This window comes from Labeo rohita, chromosome 7 (assembly GCF_022985175.1).
Source record: "Labeo rohita strain BAU-BD-2019 chromosome 7, IGBB_LRoh.1.0, whole genome shotgun sequence".
Lineage (NCBI taxonomy): Eukaryota > Metazoa > Chordata > Actinopteri > Cypriniformes > Cyprinidae > Labeo > Labeo rohita.
In genome coordinates, this window is record NC_066875.1 from 49,758,325 (window position 1) to 49,776,588 (window position 18,264).

Consider the following 18,264-nt stretch of genomic DNA (forward strand, 5'->3'; position numbering starts at 1 on the left):
CCAAACTCATCACATCTAAGCTCTGCTGATTCTCTCTCTGTGAAGGGTGAGTTGAATATCATTGTCACCCTGTACTACATATATGATCACACATCCAATCAAAAGACAATCTCATTCTCAGATGTTACATTCACACAACTCGTAAATATCATTGTTGCACTTCATTTGAGGGTTTAATCGATTAACTCTCTTTTAAGCTGTTCACCCTGTTCTTGTGTTCAAAACAGATGACAATGAAAATGATTACAGGAATCTCAAATGGTATTTTAAACGAGAAGCATGAAGTGTCATCTTAAAATAGCTAAAACCAGCTAAAGGCTTCTGTCTGATAAATGTGAGCACAGACCTGATCAACAACTAATAATATTTGTGTGAACGTCCCCCAAGTACACTCTTAAATAAAGGTTTTTAGTGGCTTCATGAAGAACCTCTAACATCACCAAACAATCACCAAAGACGTTATTGCTACTGCTTAGCAACAAGCTGGTTTAGTTTACATCAGCATGGGTTTGAAAATAATGGTTCATTGTTTGAGACTCATGCCGTTGAGAATGCACTATTCACACTGTTGGATTACTGCACTTTACAAAGATAGCAAACTTGTGCTGAGGGGAATCACCAGTAGAAAAAAAAAAAAAAAAAAAAAAAAAAACACTCAAAGCTTTAGAAAGTTACACCTTTCAGAAAATCAAACATTTTTAGAGGTTTAACTGCTATTTGGAGCACTGGGATCACTGAAGGAGAGTGAACTCATTTTTGTGCAAACCCCAAATTCGACCAAAATTTACTTGTTTTGCCTGTAGCCTGTAATTAGCTTGCACACATCCCAACTCATTTTACCAGCACGGGTCACATATGTGACACTGGTCCACAAAACCAGTCATAAGGTCATTTTTGTATAATTGAGATTTATGAATAAATAAGCTTTCCATTGATATATGGTTTGTTAGGACAGAACAATATTTGCCTGAGATAAAACTATTTGAACATCTGGAATCTGAGGGTGCAAAAAAATCTAAATATTGAGAAAATCGTATATTACTAACAATGTATATTACTAATCAAAAATTAAGTTTTGATATATTTACAGTGGGAAATTTACAAAATATCTTCATGGAACATGATCTTTACTTAATGTTTGGCATAAAAGAAATAAAAGAATTGATCATTTTGACCCATACAATGTATTTTTGGTTATTGCTACAAATATACCCGTGCTACTTAAGACTGGTTTTGTGGTCCAGGGTCACATATATTAGAATTAGAATTAGAGCTTTATTGCAAGGTATGTGACATGAGGTATTTGTTTTGGTGAATGAAGTTTCCACAGCACATACAGTTTACAGTGACAAGAGAGATAATAAAAAGAATAAAAATAGAATAAGTAAATAGAAAATATTATACCTTTGTTTTTAAAATACACAATTTACAAAAATAGACAACAAATGGTATTTGTATGTACAGGTATGTCACATGTACATGATAGTTATTCTAGAATAGACCTATTTTGTACATCTAGAACAGATTTACATAGTGTCAATGAATGTCAAACAGATCCCATAACTACAGTGGGTACATAAAGTATTCAGACCCCCTTAATTTTTTCACTCTTTGTTATATTGCAGCCATTTGCTAAAATCATTTAAGTTCATTTTTTTCCTCATTAATGTACACACAGCACCCCATATTGACAGAAAAACACAGAATTGTTGACATTTTTGCAGATTTATTAAAAAAGAAAAACTGAAATATCACATGGTCCTAAGTATTCAGACCCTTTGCTGTGACACTCATATATTTAACTCAGGTGCTGTCCATTTCTTCTGATCACCCTTGAGATGGTGCTACACCTTCTATGTTTGAGTCCAGCTGTGTTTGATTATACTGATTGGACTTGATTAGGAAAGCCACACACCTGTCTATATAAGACCTTACAGCTCACAGTGCATGTCAGAGCAAATGAGAATCATGAGGTCAAAGGAACTGCCTGAAGAGCTCAGAGACAGAATTGTGGCAAGGCATAGGCACTGCTCATCACCTGTCCAATACAGTCCCAGCAGTGAAGCATGGTGGTGGCAGCATTATGCTGTGGGGGTGTTTTTCAGCTGTAGGGACAGGACGACTGGTTGCAACCGAGGGAAAGATGAATGCAGCCAAGTACAGGGATATCCTGGACGAAAACCTTCTCCAGAGTGCTCAGGACCTCAGACTGGGCCGAAGGTTTACCTTCCAACAAGACAATGACCCTAAGCACACAGCTAAAATAACGAAGGAGTGGCTTCACAACAACTCCGTGACTGTTCTTGAATGGCCCAGCCAGAGCCCTGACTTAAACCCAATTGAGCATCTCTGGAGAGACCTAAAAATGTCTGTCCACCAACGTTTACCATCCAACCTGACAGAACTGGAGAGGATCTGCAAGGAGGAATGGCAGAGGATCCCCAAATCCAGGTGTGAAAAACTTGTTGCATCTTTCCCAAAAAGACTCATGGCTGTATTAGATCAAAAGGGTGCTTCTACTAAATACTGAGCAAAGGGTCTGAATACTTAGGATCATGTGATATTTCAGTTTTTCTTTTTTAATAAATCTGCAAAAATGTCAACAATTCTGTGTTTTTCTGTCAATATGGGGTGCTGTGTGTACATTAATGAGGAAAAAAATTAACTTAAATGATTTTAGCAAAATGGCTGCAATATAACAAAGAGTGAAAAAATTAAGGGGGTCTGAATACTTTTCGTACCCACTGTATATCTGACCATGTGCCAGTTAGGTTAAAACTTCAATTAGGACAAGGTAAACAGTTGAAATACTGGAGATTGAATGCGTCAGTAATGAATGATTGTAAAGCCAAAGAAGAAATAAGAGAACAACTCATTGAATATTTTGATATTAATGATAATGGGCTGGTTACTCCTCCTATTTTGTGGGAGGAAGCCAAAGCCGTGATAAGAGGTAAAATTATAGAAATGACATCCAGGAATAAAAATTGAGATTAACTAAAAATGAGATAGAGAATGAAATCAGGAAACTAGAAATTGAACATAAACAGGCAAAATTAAAATTCTAGAATGCTTAAAACAGGAAAGGAAGAAATTGGATGACTTGCATATAAAGCAGAGGGGGGGCACTTAGATTTGTAAACAGAAAATACCACGAGATGAGTAACAAAGCAAACAGGCTTTTAGCTTTTCAATTACGTAAGGCTCAATACAGCAGAGCTGTTCCGAAAATTAAGCACCCAGACACTTCCGTAATGTTAACTCAACCAAAGGATATAGCTAATACATTTGAAGATTATTATAAAAAAAATACATGAAAGTCAGAATCTAGTAAATATAGAACAAGAAGTTAAAAGTTTTTGCAACCCATTGATTTAAATAAATTAACAGAAGAAGAAGCAAAGGAAATGATATCTCCTATTACACAAGGAGAAATAAGAGAGACTATAGTAAAATAAAAAAAAACAACAAGTCACCAGGGGTAGACGGATTACCCGGGAATTTTATAAAGCATTTATAAACGAATTGGCTCCTAATGTAAGGTATATAATTATGTACTACAGAATGATGACCCACCACACTCATGGTCTGATGCAATCATTACTGTATTACATAAAAGTGGAAAAGATCCTACACAATGTACGGCGTATAGACCAATAAGCCTACTATGTCAAGATATGAACATTTTAACTAACTAAGTATTAGCAAACAGAATTCTGTAACACACATAATGATTATAATGTGGTTGCAAAGACTGTTTGTCAAAGACGCGAATAAGATCGCGTGAGTGTTTGAATCGAGAACTCGATATTTTGAGGATTAATCGTGCAGTTCTAATGTAAACACTGCAAAATGTTTTATGGAGATCTCGTCATATCCCTAGTAGTCACTGTATTTGTATTTTTTGTTAAAGCTGTTAATATTTTAATCAAATGTTATATGTATATTGTTGTGAGTATAAAATGTTTAATAAAAACACAGTTCCAAAAATTATTTCAAATATCAGTATTCAGCGTTTTCTGTTAAAAACAAAACATTAGGCATATTTATGCATCTGTAACTGCAGATTAAATGCATCCATGTCCCCTCTGAGATACATTAAACTGTGTAAATACATCTAAATGTATAAATACATCTAAATTTCAGGTGCAGATTCCAGAAATGTTTTCTTATGTTGGAATTAAGGACACTAAGTACCAGATAAAATACTACTTATTCTTACCCAAAATACAAAATGGAGTTAAATCAAAATCTTTCTACTCAAGCTGTGTATGAACACACTCACATGTGTTTTGTTAAGTACAATAAATATCACATACTTTAAGACTTTTACTCAAGTAATATTGTAAACAGTGACTTCAACTTCTACCAAAGTCATTTTCTGGTAAGATATCTTCAGGCACTTTATACACAACTGTTATTCAGACATTTACGCTTAATCTACAGACTCCTGAAGTTCTCAGCATAGCATTTTACACAACATTAAGATACAGTACAGAGAACAAAATGAACACACTTGTTCACTGCAAGTCTGATGATTGTTTCAAATTATCTGATGTTGAATCACATTAAACCTGTAGCAAATCAGATGGAGGAAAGACCATTACACAAACACAGGAACTCAGATGATCAGATCATGTTTCTGACTAATTCACTGAAAGAGCTCTGTCTTCTTTACAGATTCACCTACATCTACAGTGACTGTGACACCAGACAGTCCTGTATTCACTGGAGAGACAGTCAATCTGAAATGTGTGATTGAGTCTTACAGTAAATGGAGACAGAGAAATGGCCTGCCATATGACTGGACACCTGACTGGAGATATGAGTGGTATAAAGGCATAGATCGTGTGATGTTACAGACGTCTGATCGTTACACTGTAAACAGAGACACTCTCACTATCAGAGGAGCTACTGAGACTGATCAGGGTCAGTACTGGTGTAGAGGACAGAGAGATAAAAGACCAAACTCATCACATCTAAGCTCTGCTGATTCTCTCTCTGTGAAGGGTGAGTTGAATATCATTGTCACCCTGTACTACATATATGATCACACATCCAATCAAAAGACAATCTCATTCTCAGATGTTACATTCACACAACTCGTAAATATCATTGTTGCACTTCATTTGAGGGTTTAATTGATTAACTCTCTTTTAAGCTGTTCACCCTGTTCTTGTGTTCAAAACAGATGACAATGAAAATGATTACAGGAATCTCAAATGGTATTTTAAACGTGAAGCATGAAGTGTCATCTTAAAATAGCTAAAGCCAGCTAAAGGCTTCTGTCTGATAAATGTGAGCACAGACCTGATCAACAACTAATAATATTTGTGTGAACGTCCCCCAAGTACACTCTTAAATAAAGGTTTTTAGTGGCTTCATGAAGAACCTCTAACATCACCAAAGCGAAAACCTCTAACATCGCCTTAGCAACAAGTTGGTTTAGTTTACATCAGCATGGGTTTGAAAATAATGGTTCATTGTTTGAGACTTACGCCATTGAGAATACACTATTCACACTGTTGGACTGCTGCACCATACAAAGATAGCAAACTTGTGCTGAGTGAAATCACCAGTAGAAAACAAAGAAAAAAATCCTTTCCTTAAAGCTTTAGGAAGTTACACCTTTCAGAAAAAAGCACAAACATTTTTAGAGGTTTAACTGCTATTTGGAGCACTGGGATCACTGAAGGAGAGTGAACTCATTTTTGTGCAAACCCCAAATTCGACCAAAATTTACTTGTTTTGCCTGTAGCCTGTAATTAGCTTGCACACATCCCAACTCATTTTACCAGCACGGGTCACATATGTGACACTGGTCCACAAAACCAGTCATAAGGTCATTTTTGTATAATTGAGATTTATGAATAAATAAGCTTTCCATTGATATATGGTTTGTTAGGACAGAACAATATTTGCCTGAGATAAAACTATTTGAACATCTGGAATCTGAGGGTGCAAAAAAAAATCTAAATATTGAGAAAATCGCCTTTAAAGTTGTCCAAATAAAGTTAACAATGTATATTACTAATCAAAAATTAAGTTTTGATACATTTACAGTAGGAAATTTAGTAAATATCTTCATGGAATATGATCTTTACTTAATATCCTAATGATATTAAAAGAAATAAAAGAAAAATTGATAATTTTGATCCACACAGTGTATTTTTGGTTATTGCTACAAATATACCTGTGCTACTTATGACTCGTTTTGTGGTCCAGGGTCACATATATTAGAAATAATTAGGAATTAATATACCTTTGTTTTTAAAATACAAAATTAACGAAAATAGACAATAAATTGTATTTGTATGCACAGGTACGTTATGTACAAATGCAAGGAAATCTACATGGTGTGTTACATAAATGTATAAATAATGTTGGTTAAACAGGTGGTGAAGGAAATACAACCTCTGCTGGGCATTTTTGACAATATACTGACTACGAAAGAGAAACATACAGCTGGAAGAAAAGTGGAATTTCTTAGTGTGTATTAATCAGCAAGACAGTTACACTGAACATTTTAATTTATTCATTATTTCATATAGATAATAATATATTAATGTAATCAACTTTTTTCATGTATTCAAAACCACATCTCTCCTCTTTAACATCAGTGTTACACAAATACATAAACTCAGATGATCAGATCATGTTTCTGACTAGTTCACTGAGAGAGCTCTCTCTTCTTTACAGATTTACCCACATCTAAAGTGACTGTGACACCAAACAATCCTGTATTCACTGGAGAGACAGTCAATCTGACGTGTGTGATTGAATCTCACAGTGGCTGGAGTCAGAGAAATTACCTGACAAATGACTGGACAGATGACTGGACAAATGACTGGACAGATGACTGGGAATATTACCAGACACATCAATGGAGGTATGAGTGGTATAAAGGAACAAATAACAGTGTAATGGTACAGACGTCTCAGCGTTACATTGTTAGCAGAGACACTCTCACTATCAGAGGAGCTACTGAGTCTGATCAGGATCAGTACTGGTGTAGAGGACAGAGAGATGAAAGACCAAAATCATCACAATCAAGCTCTGCTGTTTCTCTCTCTATGACGAGTGAGTGACTGTGCTTTTTTTTCAGCTTTTTATTTATGGAAACCACACTTTTTTTCTCGCACCACACATGGAAACAAACATCAAAATGTCTTGTCAGCGCTGCCCCGTGAATTTATCAATACAATAGTTTTGCAGCTAAAAAGTTACATGACATTTCTCAGCAGTGAGATGGTAACATTACTGTGTTTGAAGCAGTATTCACATGGGCTTCAAATATGAAATATTTGTGTTTTTTGAGGTGGTAATATTACATATTAATAGGGAATATAGGCAATAGGGCCCAAATATTTGTTTTGCCTATGTCTAATTTGCCTAATTATCACAACAGACCTGGTGTCAAAGGTTTTTCCCCCCCTCTTCTCCTATGTCATATGACGGGCCAAATGAAAGGTCACCACAGACTGACTTTGGCCCACAGGCCCTAGTTTGGGCATCTCTTGTTTAAAGAGTTCATGAAATGCATTTTTTAAAAGATACTTTATGTTTCCTGACATGCACTTATTATCTAAAGCCCTATTTGGATGGGACTAGTTTTACAGGGGGTCGTTAGAGAAATGTGTGTTTCACAGATGTACTTTGTGATTTTAATCCCGTCCGAATCTGCCACCTCTGTGTTTTTCTCACACAACCTCTGTAATAATTCCAGAGCAAATTACCTACTGTTTTTCAGCAAACTCAGTGATCCTCTGAGAAAACTAATCCCGTCCGAATGCGAATGTCTGTTATTGCTGACGATTTTTTTTTCCCACAACACGATTCCTTTTGTGTTTTGGCCAATGTTAACTACCGTAGACACTCTTGCCACGCACATTTTTGATGTTTCCCTCCCGGCAAAGAAATAAAAAATAACAGTAATAAAATCAAGCGTCAGATCACGTAAACTGTTAGGACTGGCTACTGTAATATCAGCATCAGGTAAGATTACTCACGTTCATTTCTGCACTCAATTACATAATGTTTTAGTAGCCAAATTGCTTCACCATGGTATTTGTAGTAAAATAATTATTTTACTATGGTAATCAATCCGAATGAATATAACGTTATGCAAAGCACGCATTCAGAGCGTGTGATCTCTGCAATGCCCAGATGTACAAAATAGATAATCCGACCTCTGTAATAAACACGGAGCTGTTAGTCCCGTCCAAACTGGTACATGAAAACGTCAGGTGATAAGAATCGAATCTCAAACCTAGTTTAGAAAACTACCGTCAAGATGAACGAATGGCGAAAAGTGTTGATTATAGCATTATATTTAGATCTACACCCAATGCATCAAAGGTTGCAGCGATGAGCATTGTAGCTGAACACTCATGTCTAAAACATGCGATGCAATAAATGCAATCTCTCAAATCATTTGATCATAACTAACACAATGAAAACACAATGTAAATGTGATGAAAAATGTTTGTTGACAAGCTTTTTTCTCCATGACTGAAACAAGACAAATACGAAACTACAATATTTTGTATTGCAGATGAACCTCCTATAGGTGTAAACATCAGCACTTATTTGTGCCAGAAAAAAAAAATTGTAAGGATAGAAACAGATTAACGATCTAAAAATGTAATTTTTCCACCTTAGGACCAAAATACCAGGGTGTAATAGACATTCATCTTAAAGATCAACCTATATAGGTTTTTAATGATAGATTTTTAAACAAATTTTATTTTATATATAAAATAAGTTGGACAATACACAGTTACTGTGTATTAACCAGTTACTTCACTGCAAATCTCTTGTCTCTTTGTCTGCTTTTATTTTTAACAGATTTACCCACATCTAATGTGACTGTGACACCACAGACTGTATTCACTGGAGAGACAGTCAATTTGAAGTGTGTGATTGAGTCTGATCACAGTGACTGGAGATATGAGTGGTATAAAGGCACAAACAACAGTGTAATGTTACAGACGTCTGATCATTACACTGTAAACAGAGACACTCTCACTATCAGAGGAGTGAATGAGTCTGATCAGGATCAGTACTGGTGTAGAGGACAGAGAGATGAAAGACCATCATCCTCACAGGAGAGTAAACAAATAAATCTGTCTGTTAATGGTGAGTAAATACCGTGATAAACACTCACCTGTTGTTCAACTTTACCAGCCACTACAATGTGACACATCCAAATAAGGCAAATAAGGTTCATTATAAAATGTTCTAGATGAGTAAATATCATCAGTGCTATCTTTGTATAAATTAATGTTATACCCAGCAGGAGCACAGTGGGTAAAATCAGAAGCCTTGAAATATTAGGTTTTATGAAACATTATCATATTACTTACGATCAGACCTGCATGTTTATGTTCTCCAGTCTCAGCAGCTTCATCATCTCCTCTTCTGGTCACTGGTGTGGTTGTGTTATTGAGTGTTTGCCTGTTGATCTTCATCTCACTGGTGCTGCTGTGGAGATACAAGAAGAACAAAGGTGTGGAGCAGTTCATAACATTTTATGTGACTAATGCAACTGAACAGCAACAAATGGAAGATAGTGTTTATGAATAAATAAGAAGATAAATATCAGTCTGAAGCAGGGGTGCTCAACCCTGGTCCTGGAGATCGACTTTCCTGCAGTGTTCAGCTCCAACCCTGACCAAATACACATGAACCAACTAATTAGGATCTCAAGGAGCACTTGCTAATTACAGACAGGTGTGTTTGATTAGGGTTGGAACTAAACTCTGCAGGAAAGTCGATCTCCAGGAACAGGGTTGGGCACCCCTGGTCTAAACAGTCACTGTAATCACTGCAAATACTCTTAAGTGATCATAATGCTTTTTGTTTCTATTATAGATCAGCAGCGTAACATTAACCAGACATCAGACCCAAATCAATCTGGAGAATTTCAGATGGAAAACTTTCCTCTACAGTCTGGTCAGCCTTAACACAAAATATTTTGAAAAAATAAATAAAAATAAATGAATAAATAAAATTGTATATGTCCATTTAATAATAATCAGTTGTGTTAAATTCGGACCCCAGAATTCTTCAAAATATATTTTTGCATAACTCCTTTAAGCTTCACACATATTTTTCCATTCAAGACTGCTTTGCTTTTTACCTTTTATACTCATTTGCTTGTTTGCTGTTCAGCAGATTGTGATCACATTTATGATGATGTGACAGAAGTGAATAAGAGAGAAAAAGGTTGAGTTTTAATCCATCTAAACACATACCATTCAAACCAGCAAATATCATTCATTAATGTTGACATGTTTGTTTTAGATGATCCAGAGTTATTTTCAGAGATCACATATTCAGAGGTCACAGTTCAGAAAAAGATACCTGTCGATAAAGGTGAAAAAAAATCTTCTTCACTACAACTGGACAATAGAGTAATCAGTCATTAACCAGTAACTTTAATGGTGTTTGTTGCATAAAATAAAAATAGATTTTTTAACTATTTTTTTGCAGATGATACCACAGCAGAGTCAAATGAGGTGACATACTCAGAAGTCAGAACAAAAGTAAAGAAATGCAAAAGCAAAGGTGTGCAAAACTATGAACACTTTTAGTATTAACCATCATGCTGCTACAAATCATAATGACTCATTAAGTCATGTGGCTCATTGAGGAAATGTAAAAATTGTACATTTTATCATTATTTTATTGTTATTATTTATGTTCTTCAGGTGCTGATGCTGGAGTTTGTGATGCAGTTTATGCTGAACCTATTAGGAAAAAAGGTAACTAAAAAAATAAATTAATAAAATAAATAAAACACTTCTGTTACAATTGTACAATAATTTCATAATAACTGACACCAAGCTGATAATTTGTACTCGTTCGTGCAGATAGTGAAATATATTGATTATTTTACATTGTAAATAGAAATTTGAGTAATTCATCGTGATCTTAAAACTGTAAATCATCAGCAGAATGAACTCAAATCAGAGGTGTGCGTTATTCATATCACCTGCATAATGCATCATTTTGTATCTGTATTATCTGTTGAAAGGTCCCTGAGTGCAGTGAAGACAACAGACGGCTAAAAGAGAATCACAGCAGCAGACACAATAACGCTTGCATTGCTTAAGAAATGAACTGAAGTGAACTGCTTGTGCACATGCTTGACTAAAAAACTTTAGAGATACATATGCATACAGATTGTACATTTTACATTTTACAAGTGAGCACTTATGTTAAAGTAGTGTGAGATTTATATTTAATAAATAAACATACAAACAAAGTCAAACATTTGTATGTTTTCTTCGCATGTGTTTTTTTTTTTTTTTCTTTTTTTCTTTTTGCAGTTGTTATAAACAAAATGAACCATATTTTTTTCAACCATATTTTGGACAGTTCACTTGTCTGGTGTTTGTCTGATTCTTCTAATGCCATAAGTAAAAAGCACAGTAACTACATATTATGAGCATGCAAACTTATAACAATCAATATTCTATCAGTGTTTTGACTCAGAGCTTTATGAAATCATGGTGTACAGGGCATCACTATTAGTGTAACATCTCTTTCCTGGGCTAGAAGACATGTTTGTGTCTTCAGTATTCTTTACCAGATATGAGCCATGCATGTCACGCAGATACTGATGAGGAAACTATGAATTAACATTAATGAAGGCCTGTTCACTTACAGTATGTGAGAATACCTTGGAGTCAGTCATAGTCCAGCAGATTATCTTGCAGTGGATTCCTCAACTGGTACCTTACTCATATCTTGATGATGTGTTGCTCCCAGGTAGAGAAGATCAGCACCTTTCTATGAAAAAGAAGAACTAGAAACTATAAAACGAATTCTAACTTCCGAATGGCTGCTCTTCTGTTCCTATTAAAATATTTCCCATCTGTTTTTAATGTAGCTAACGTCTGTAGCTTCATGTCATCTACACACTCATTAAACTTTCAGGAGCGAGACACTTACAAATGACGGTCATTGCGACATTGCAGAGTGATTGCGCTATGGAGCCATGTGCTTTTTAAAAACATTTTAATAGGTTTAACAGTAGATTATGAACTCGGAATATAAACTAATTTGACTAGAAACACTGGCGACCGGAAATGAAAAGCATCTTTCAGGTTAAAAGTCAGGCGTGACTTCCGCGTTCAGGAAAAACGTCTATAGAATTATGTTTAAGCAGACTTTGAAACTGAAATTCTTAAAATAAAATGCATGATAAACAAACAAAAACATACCAGAAGAACATCATCAGCTCCAATGTGTTGTAAAGTAATGATACACTCATTCAGAACATAGAAAGATTACGCAAGATACAGAAATTAATTATTTATATTATTAAAGTATGTACAAGCATGTAAATGTTCAGAGAAGTTCAAACTGGAACACAAGAAAAAAAATAGAAATAGAAAATAGAAATAGAATAGAAAATACGTACTTTATACTGCTAAATATGCTTTACAGTGTATGGAAGCAAATAAATATTTTCTGAGAATATTTTTATTAACTTTAAATATAATGAAGTATCTGAGTGTAAAAAGGAGTATGTGGGAAAACCCTGGAGTTCTGTCTTATTTTAAATCATTTCAAGTAATCTTGAGGCCCCCTAGTTGAAAACCACTTAGTGGTTGGTGAAAACTTCAAGATAAATTGCTTTATAAATCATATTGTACTTCACCAAGAGTGAACTAAATGAGTTCAGACATTTTAGGCACTTTCCTACTAACTGACCGGATTGAAAATGTGAAAGTGATATAACCTAACTCCACTGTAACATACATGTCTCTCAAATGTGTACGGTTCAGGTTAATTCTTTTCCTCAGTCAATTCTGTTTTGAAATATTTTGTCAATTCTGTTTTGCAATATTGTGCAATAAAAGTGTGGGTTTGGTTCATAGAGAATGAATGGATCGATAAAATGAATACACTCAATGCCAAAGAACCCTTCCATGAACAGTTTATAACAGATCTTTTTTCTTTATAATATATATATATATATATATATATATATATATATATATATATATATATATATATATTTATTACAATCTAAATAACCCTTTTCCACTAAAAAAAATAAATAAAAAAACTTATGTGAAATGTTAAGGTTCCATGGATGTAAGAATAAGATTTTTCATGAAACCATCAAGACTAACAGACTAATAAATAACTATAGCTGCAATGATTCCTTGATTCTATTCGCATATTCAGTCTTTTTTAAAAAAAATCCTTGATTGCATTTTGCCCGTCAAGTAATCAGCAAAATACCAGAAGTGGCTCATTCCACATATTAAACCATTTAAAATTTTCAGTTTAATAAATCCAGAATCCAGTCAGAATCCACTCATTTTTCACTTGACCCTTCTAAAGCAACACTTAAATATATGAAATATTTGAAGGATACATGCCAATATTTAAAAATATTTTTTCTTTAATATTATTGTTAGCATAAATATTGAACTGATTTAATTTATTTTTAATTTCAAATAAGTAAATGAAATAATTTAATAATTCCAATATATTTTGTTTATTTTGCTATGGGACTGAAAATGGTTCAATTATGAGTTTATATCATGCAATTGCAACTTTATTTCTCAGAATTGTGAGTATAAATCTTGGAATTCTGACTTTATAACTCGCAATTCTGAGAAATAAAGTCAGAATTGTGAGATAATTCACAATAACCTTTTTTTTTTAATTATTATTTATTCAGTGGCGGAAACCGGCTTCCATGCAGTGCTCTATACTAGTGGCCTAATTGCGACGCTGCAGTGTTTGTGAGAACTGATGAATAAGATCATAATGAACCTTTATTTATCTGTATTAAATATGTTAGTCACTATTCTGTGTCATTATTTCACTGTATGTAGCCTAATGCCAAAATATGAATATTCAAAGTAGTCAAACTGTCAACATGTTACTGTTAAAAGTGATTTAAATGTTTAACATTGTTAAATAAGGCAGTTACCGCACATTCATTCAGCCATTTTAAACAATGGAATAAGCAGTATGGGCTCGGAATAAGAGCACCAACTCACACAAACAAAAGTTTTTTTTGTTTTTTTTTGTTTTTTACTACAAATAAAACCAAAAATTGCAATTTTGTTAAACCACAAATTAACTTGGGTTTTACTACACTGACCATCATGGGCGACATTTGACTCTTGAGTCGGGGGGGCGCAAGAAAAAAAATTTTCGGATAAGTATCAAAAGAATCCCCTACCGTATTGCAACGCACCAAAGCAGTCATTACAGCGCAGTCAAAAACAACGTGAAGAGGTTGCCAACGTTTACTAAACTGGACGAGCTTTTGACTCTTGAATCTGGCAAAGCTTCCCGTTTTAAGTTGACAGCCTTTCATTTTTAACCAAATGTGCACGCTGCTTTTCTGATTTTCCGTGTCTTTTTCCCGTGTCACGTGAAATGTATCCGTTTTAATTCGTTGTTACTAAAGGTGAAACACGTTAAGAAAAAATGAACGATCAGTTGTGGGACTGTTTTGTCATAAATCACAAACTATTCATTTCTTAACTTTACCGTCCGTTACTGGCAATGAAATTAGGCTACTGGTTGATATGTCCCGGTAGAGCCCTGAATTGCAGCCCGAGTCCGACGGGCCCCGACTTTTTTATGTCCCTAGGGCCGGGCTTCGGCCAATTTTTACGTCATAGTTTAGACGCAGGATGGGTTTCGGCCCTGTTTTAGGCTTCATTCTATGTTTATATTTTAGACATCCGCCAAATAAGGCGATGAAAAAAAATCCGCGCTGGTGGAAACAACACGAGACTTCACTTTTGCTTTCACTTTCGAGATCGGCTCGGAAGGTTTAGTGTCTCCTTCAGCAGCAGCGAGAGCGCCTTCGCCGCAGCCGGACCAGTTCCGCGTTCAAGCACATGCAATAGGCTAAAGCTTGCCGCAAAGCACCGGCAAAAGTTATTACTATGAATGTGTCGGGGGAAATAGTAAGGGGATTTCTGAATTATTCTTTAATAAACTAGTGTTTTCTGAGTCAGTGTCGCAAGGATGAAGTTGCCGATCCTGACTCGCCATCTCCTCTTTGGATGTGCCTTTATAAGAAATGAATCCTTACAGATTACATAATGAAATAGTTTTTGTTTTCGATTTGCTTTATTTCGGTAAGTTATAATTTAAAGCTTTCTATAGATATATGTATCATGTCTGTGAGTTATGTATTCGCTGAGTTTCGGTTCATTTTTGTGAAGCGCTTCTGTTGAGACCACAGACACTTTATTTTAGAAGCACCGTTTGCAACGCTTTGTTAATATTGTGAGTGCACACAAATAAAAGTAAACCCTTTACAGTTCCGAATGATGTATTATTTTTACTTTTATCAGCAAAAATGACGGAATATGTAAAATGGTTTCCACTGAAAAAAAATGCAAGCGATCACGCTGGCGCCTCCATGTCCCGCAAAGCGGCTTTAGCTTCCACTCTCCGCACAAATGATTAGAGATGCGCCTAATAGCACACATTTATCTAGGTTTAACGTTTAAACTAACATTGATTTATACTTCAACTGTTTTATATCTATAGATATTTTATTTTAGGCAAGTCGTGATGATTTGAGAAGGCAAAATTTGTCGGACAGACTATGATCAGTCTTACACTGGCCGCTTTGTCCTTACTTTAAAAAACAAAAACATATTTTACGAACAAAAAAAAAAATGCTACAAAACGTTTGAATTAACTTGATAAAACAAAAAGAAATATAACACTTTGCCATTGCATACAAAACTGGACTATTTTAATAGCTGAAACAGTAGTATAAGCTGTTTTGGGAGAAGAGGGAAAAAAGACAGGCTCGGGTCGGACTCTGGCCGTGAATTCTGATAAGCTGTCGGACTCGTACTGCAGTTTTCTTGATTGCTAACAAGTATAAATTCCCGTGTTGATTCGTTCAGCTCTCTCTTCTCTCTGTTGTTAGGACACAGAGATTCTGATTGTTGTTTCATCAGTTTTGCTAATGTTTAACATAGTTTAACTCATTGTTAAAGTTTTTGAGAAATGTGTCTTTGTTTTGAGAACTGAATGAACGGTTCGGGAAAATGTGCCAACTAAAATAAGTTACACATAGAGTACATCAGATTATGGAAATTTCACTATTCTATATGTACAGTAAACTGAAAAAAATTGATCTGTAACCATTTTTTTTTACAGTATGTGTACTGCGTTTTTGCAGAACTGAGAAATGACTGCCTAGAGATATAGTATTATGTCAGAAGACCAAGAAACTACTATAGTACTGTATACTGTAATGAAATTTGGCCAAATGTGCAGAAAAATGTGCATAATTATTATTTTTATTTTATTTTTTTCTCTGGACTGTATTGTGGTATTGTGGCATACCAAGTTCATATACAATTCTTTGTTATTTGGACTTTTCTAGTGATTATTATCTACTACAAGATTATTTTACAGTAGTAAAATGAAAATCATTTATTTTCCCCAAAAGTTAATTGCTGATTTATACATCTGTATCTGTTTTTGTTATAGTGTTATTGATCTTGTGAGTTTTCACTGGCAGGAAAGTCATCAGTGCATTTAAATTGTGTGTAAGCATTGCAGAACACCTGTGATAACTAGACTGAAAAGTTTGAAAGACAAATGTATGCTGACCTGTCTTAAAATCTTGTTTAAAAACATAACTAGTTTGGTCAGATGTTCTAGGTTTGCTAAAGGGTTGCTAGGATATTCTGGGTGGTTGCTAGGCTCTTGCTATGCAGTGTCTGGGGTGTTGCTAGAGTACATGGTTGATAGTGTATTCTGGGTGATTACAGACATTTCCACCTCTGTTAATAATAGAAAATCGAACATTGTTTTCAAAACTGATCCAGTTTCAGTGCTCTCATATTACTGTATTTCTTTCTAATGTTAGGATATTCAAACGTTTTTGTTGCTCTTAAACTTGCATTAAAACGTAATTTATACCGTCTAAGTAGCCTATGTAAATTTAATAGAACTTCATGTCTTCTTTACTGATGCAAGCTCAGAAATATTTATAACCTGTTGAAGCTTTTTATGTTGTGTGTTGACTTGGTTCCATGATGGATATTGAAATGTTATTTATTTTTAATTTTAAACAGTATAGATGATTACCTAATGGTAATGCAATATTTGTGAACACAGCTGTGTATCTCAGACTATAAATCCCCTAAAACTATGCATGGGGCCTGCTTTGGTGTTGCCACCCCTCATAAACCCCATGCCACCCCTTTGCCACCCTAAAAATTGTTTTCTAGATCTGCCCCTCCCTTCATTAACAGCCGCTTGCGCCACCTGCTGGTAAGCAACTGATAGCAGCTGGAGATCATGCATCGGTGTTCTACTTCTATTCAGCTTCCGAATGACAAATGCCGAATTTGAACCAGTGAATTTGTGGAAACGAATTTGTAAAGTGAAATAAAATGGACAGAAATTTGCTTGTCAAATATTATACACTGTATTTTTAAACAGACTTAATATTTGGTAAGTGAATTCTGGAAGGTGAATATGAATTTTTTAATTTTTAGTTATGAAAATGTGTGTGAAATATTTTGAATTGAAATATTCACAGCTTAAATAAACAACTATGTTAAATTTCAGAGTCTAAAAATGCAAGCCCTGAAAATACAGGGTGTTAAAATGCAAGCACTGTTAATTCAATGCATTATTTTTTCAGTTAGTTCAATTCAACATGCTTTTTTGTTTCAAAAACATTTGTCATTAATTTTCTTCCATACCATCGCCTGTTGCAGAGCAATTGAAGAAAAGAAAAACAGAAGAAAATTCACCATTGGAATTCTTGTTGGAATTTTCTTGGCTGGCTCTCTTCTCTTTGCATTCAGTGAAGAGCATTGCCTCTGAGTGCATGTTGTGCCATGGTCCTTCCCTGGGCAATCTAAAAGAGCAAATTTTCCAACGAACCACAGACGTTGGACTGTAGGAGGGAATGGAGACATTACGTCCTCTTGCCACAATCCTGAACTGCGCTGAATGCTTGGTTGCGGCTCGGCTGCTCAGCACAAACCTGAATGAGTGGATGCACGCTGCCATCTAATATACCCGTATGTACAGGGGAGTGGCTTGGCATGCAAATTCCACTCGCCAATTTTCATTGACCTTTTCTCTTTAGCTCAGAGGTGATTGGGCTCCCAAGTAAGACCCCAAATACGTCACTCGACATAATGTCTCCATTCCCTCCTTCAGGGAATGAGGGTTACAGACATAACCTAGATGTTTAAGAATAAGTAGAGATGTATTGTTAACCCTGGG

The 18,264-nt window shown here is 35.0% G+C and overlaps 1 protein-coding gene across 5 annotated transcripts in view; it reads left to right on the forward strand.

Moving 5' to 3' along the window:
• Positions 1-11,252, forward strand: part of LOC127168456 (low affinity immunoglobulin gamma Fc region receptor III) — a 101,135-nt gene extending 89,883 nt beyond the window's left edge. For 2 of the 5 annotated variants that reach the window (XM_051115349.1, XM_051115352.1), the window contains 9 exons: positions 6,700-7,080; positions 8,848-9,138; positions 9,395-9,508; positions 9,874-9,954; positions 10,174-10,227; positions 10,306-10,377; positions 10,495-10,569; positions 10,713-10,766; positions 11,039-11,252. In XM_051115349.1, the coding sequence (XP_050971306.1) occupies positions 6,700-7,080; positions 8,848-9,138; positions 9,395-9,508; positions 9,874-9,954; positions 10,174-10,227; positions 10,306-10,377; positions 10,495-10,569; positions 10,713-10,766; positions 11,039-11,046 (1,130 nt within the window). In that variant the 3' untranslated portion in view covers positions 11,047-11,252. Of the gene's footprint in view, positions 1-7; positions 47-1,807; positions 2,452-4,271; positions 4,385-4,680; positions 5,011-6,699; positions 7,081-8,847; positions 9,139-9,394; positions 9,509-9,873; positions 9,955-10,173; positions 10,228-10,305; positions 10,378-10,494; positions 10,570-10,712; positions 10,767-11,038 lie in introns of those variants that run through there. The other 3 variants (XM_051115350.1, XM_051115351.1, XM_051115353.1) reach the window with 3 other exon arrangements.
• The last annotated feature ends 7,012 nt before the right edge of the window (positions 11,253-18,264 follow it).